At 39.9% G+C, this 4,394-nt stretch overlaps 1 protein-coding gene across 1 annotated transcript; it reads right to left on the bottom strand.

Annotated features, from left to right (window-relative positions):
• Positions 1 to 414, bottom strand: LOC111871325 (protein GVQW3-like). Its single transcript, XM_023864352.1, has one exon. It carries the CDS (start codon positions 412 to 414, stop codon positions 1 to 3), a length of 414 nt encoding a protein of 137 aa, XP_023720120.1.
• Positions 415 to 4,394: the final 3,980 nt, after the last annotated feature.

Below are 4,394 nucleotides of genomic sequence, written 5' to 3' on the forward strand. Positions count from 1 at the left end.
TTATGTTGTGAGGTCAGCATGCGTGGCACCCATCATGCCACGCATGCTCACTTTATGAAAACCTAACTTGTCATGCTTTTTAAGGTAGGCCATACCATGTGAACAACCAATAGAAGTGGCTATAGTGTCTATAGTTACCCTTCTGTCTGCTCGGATTAAGTCTTCAACCCTTTGCACATTCTCCTCTGTGGCAATCTCCGTTGGCCGGCCGACACAGTGTTCATCTTCGATATGTGTCCGCCCTTCAGAGAACTTCTGCACCCAATTGTAAACAGCTTGACGTGACAGGCACTTCTCACCAGTGATGGGAAGCATTTCTTTATGAATATGCTTTGATTCCATACCTTTTGCCCACAAAAATTGCACAATGGAGTGCTGCTCGAGGGTTGTACACTCACTCAGAGGCACCGCCATCTTGCAACTGCTGTTTTGCTTTTGTGAACATCAACTGTCTTGTGTCAAATGTCATCAGTTGCCACCGGACTAATGCTGCCATCTAATGGCGATAACCTCAAGTGCCTCATTCAAACATGTAGTACCCCACATCAATTTGTAACATACTTATTGACTCACCTACGTACATTAACACATTAAGGACCGGCGATTTAAATATTTAAATCACCCTGTGGCCTGCCATTATTAAACCTACTATCCTAACTTCACACTGTTCACTTAAAAATTAATACAAAATATCCTAATCAAGTTCATGAACTAAAATTTTTGGAGAACACTTACCAATGCTCCTAGAAGTGCTTGAGGGTGTGATATTTCTGGAAACATCCCCCTTTGTGAAGTGGCATTACACAGAACTTGCAAATGTAGACATACTCCTTTTTTTGTGAACTGTGCAAACACAGCATTGCCTAGGATTCTTCCCCTTGGAATGTTCACTCTTCACAATTTTCACGAGGGTATTTTTCCGCATATCACCTGAGAGTCACCCTGGGGGGTCCACATGAGGCCTGCGTGGGGTGGGAGTTGATGGGCCCGGTCGCACTACGTCTGTGTCTGACCCTCGTTCTGCCTCCACCATCTGGTCTGTAGCCCAGGCCTTTGCCACATTCATCAGAAATGCTTTGTATTTCAATTTCGAATCAGGGTTTAGATTTTCTTTTAGATTTTTTGCTGTCCACGCAATGTTATTATCCACATTATTGTCTGAGCTACTGTCACTTTTACTGTCTGTGACCACCATTCTTTGTTGTCCTCTGTCACAGACGCTGTCTGAATCACAATTACTCCATTGCTATGCTTCTCACAAGGCAGGTCAGCTAGCTCATCGGAGGAGAATTTGTCCTTGATCCATTCTCCCCACTAACTACTGGCTGATACACACAGCTTGAAGAAGGAAAAGCAGTTTCCTCTATAGTTGGTTAAGAAAACAGCGAGGTCAAGTTACTGACTGCTAAGTAAATATTCCAGAGTCTTATCACGCATCTGCAGGCAGCTGCGTGCAACGTACATGGCGCCAGAGCAAGGTATAGTGTGTTACTACCTAATGTGTCCTAAAATCATGATATCATGTGACCAGTCCGCCACATTTAAAAGCCAAAAGCATGATATCATGTGACCAGTCCTCAAAGTGTTAAGATTGCAGAGGGCCAGTCAGAACAGTTCCACTTCACAGTTCAGCCGTATCCAGACTGTGTTCAAATTTTAAAGGTTTTATGCCAATTTCTATGAGACATATGACAGAAATCATTGCTTCCGAATCAGAGCGACATTAATTCAGCAAAGAAAATATATATAGTAAGGCTCTTACAATTCTTCCTTGAATGCAGAATTGAAGATTTTTCTTGCTGCTAGTGTGTAATAAGTTTCTGTATGTGGTGTAATAATTTACCATCCTTTGGCTGCTGGACAAAAATTTAGCCTCCAGGGTGATTGTTAAAAACAGCAAAGGTTGTGTATTTGTCTTTTTATTCATTATTTCACTGTAGCTGCTGGTATCTCATTAGTTGCCAGTAGTGCTGCTAGTGTTGCTTCTGCAAGTTTGTCTATAAGATATATGCAGAGTTTGTGTACTGTTTTTCAGTTGTTATGAAACCAGTACAAGCAATAGAACTAGTGTGAATTTCCCAGTTCTTTTATGAATATTCTAATATAATTTACGCAGTAGTTTCATTATTAACAGGCTGTGCCTTTATGAGATAAATTCTTCAAACTGCTTAGGATATAATATTTTAAGTAACTTAAAGATTAAGTTAAAGAACATGATAGAAATGAGTGAAGTTAGAATTTTCAATGAGACAAGGAGGCAGCAAGTTGGCTGGATATGAACAGGAGGGAAGACGCTTGAGGCTGTGCAGTAGAGACTGAGAAAACACTGCATTCATTGCCTTGCATTTCAAATGCTACATGAAAACCAGACATTAACTGTTAGGTTTCCACACAACTACTTGCATCTTCACAACTTACAGAATTGCTGTTAGGATCTCAGATAGCTCAGTCCGTATGATAAACAGAGTTTGATTCCTGGAAAGGGCAGGACTTTTCTCTGCCACTTTGTCTGGACGGGAACCCAGCCAGCCTCCTGTCCCTTGGGTACTGGGGCCTTCTCCCTGTGAGGTAAAGTGGTTGGGTCAAGAAGCTGACTACCCACCTCCATTCCATTTCGTTTCCAAGTGCAGAATGTTTGCAACTGTNCAAACCCCCCCCCCCCATATATCTCCACAGTGTTGCGGTTAGTTAAGCAGTGTAATATGTCCATATGGTACAGTGCTTAATAAAGCATGGGGATTGCCTCACTTCCTACAAAATTGTCATCAGGAATGGGGATGCAGTGAGTTCATTGCATGGGTCATTGCCTGTCTGAACTCTTCTTATAACATGACAAATGACATGGAAAGTGTGACTATGTATTCACATCTCAAACTATTCAGTACTCATGTATTCAGGGAGTTTTTTTTTTTTTTTTTTTTTTTTNTTTTTTTTTGTTATCTGTAGAAGTTTGACTGTGTTTGAGAGAGAAAGAGAGAGACACCTGCTGGGGAAATCTGCAATTCTGTGCTTATGTACAAGAATATGTCTATCAGTAGTGAGAAGTAGATGTGTTAAGTTTGAAAGATTAATGCAATGTGTGGAGCTCATTCCAAGTGTGTGGTGTATGTTTATAGCAGGGGTCAGGGACCTTTTTTACTTATTACCCCAAAATATATTTATTTATGCCGTTACCCCCTTGATTTGAAAGAGAGAAAATCATAGATTATTCAAATTCAAAAGGTTTATTGAATCTATTTATATGGACAATACAATTATAAATNCCTCATGTGCAATTCTGAAAGCATTTGCAGCTCTTGACATCCAAAAATATGACAGATCTGCTTTGTTTTCAAATTAAATACGTGCTTCATTATTGGATCAAAGTTCAAAAAGTGCCTCTGCCAAACCTTGAGGCTCTTCTGGTACATCAGCAATTTCAGATTTAAAGGGATCTACAACCCAACTGACATTATGTGAATCAAGATCTGGAAAGTAATCATCGAACCGCTTTTTGAGTTTGGTAAGATGCCTTATAACTGTGTCCTTGATGTCGTCAAAAGTAATATTTTCACAGTCTTCCAAAAACAAAGCCAACCTTGAAAAGGCAGCAATCTTGTTTTGTTCTCAAAGTTAATAGAAAGTCCGTCGAGTGTAACAATTTGTAGGTCACTTCTTTATCACTTCTGCCTTACATGTTTCGGTTTGACACAACCATCATCAGAGGCACTTAATACAATTATGAAACCACTGTCACTGTTTATGATGTTCACAGTTATGCTTGTTGTGTGGACGCTGCTACAATATGTTGACGTGTAAAAGCACAACACTCGTTAGGATAGCTGAGCACACTATCAATTCTCACCTTCCATCCGAAACCGTTTATAAGTTAAAACGCTAATATCAAAATATTTAAAATATTTTGATATTAGCTATCAATTCTCACCTTCCATCCGAAACCGTTTATAAGTTAAAACGCTAATATCAAAATATTTAAAATATTTTGATATTAGCTATCAATTCTCACCTTCCATCCGAAACCGTTTATAAGTTAAAACGCTAATATCAAAATATTTAAAATATTTTGATATTAGCTATCAATTCTCACCTTCCATCCGAAACCGTTTATAAGTTAAAACGCTAATATCAAAATATTTTGATATTTGAGAATTGATAGTGTTCATATTCATATTCTCTGTTCATATTCCCTGGATGCAGTTCGATCTCAATGGCTTCCCTAATGATGCGATCCATATAGCGCGTCTTGGTGGCGAGGATGGAGGTATTCTGAAGCTGAATGCGGTGTCCCAGTTCGATGCTGTGTTCAGCTACGGCCGACTTGTCCGGATGTTCGAGACGGATGTGCCGCTGATGCTCCTTCAACCTCGTGTCCACGGAGCGGCCTGTCTGCCCAA

Source organism: Cryptotermes secundus, unplaced genomic scaffold (assembly GCF_002891405.2).
Source record: "Cryptotermes secundus unplaced genomic scaffold, Csec_1.0 scaffold1346, whole genome shotgun sequence".
Classification (NCBI taxonomy): domain Eukaryota; kingdom Metazoa; phylum Arthropoda; class Insecta; order Blattodea; family Kalotermitidae; genus Cryptotermes; species Cryptotermes secundus.

What these genes read in the sequence shown, in the direction of transcription:
- LOC111871325 (XM_023864352.1), bottom strand. Translation starts at nt 414, where the DNA reads ATGGCGGTGCCTCTGAGTGAGTGTACAACCCTCGAGCAGCACTCCATT.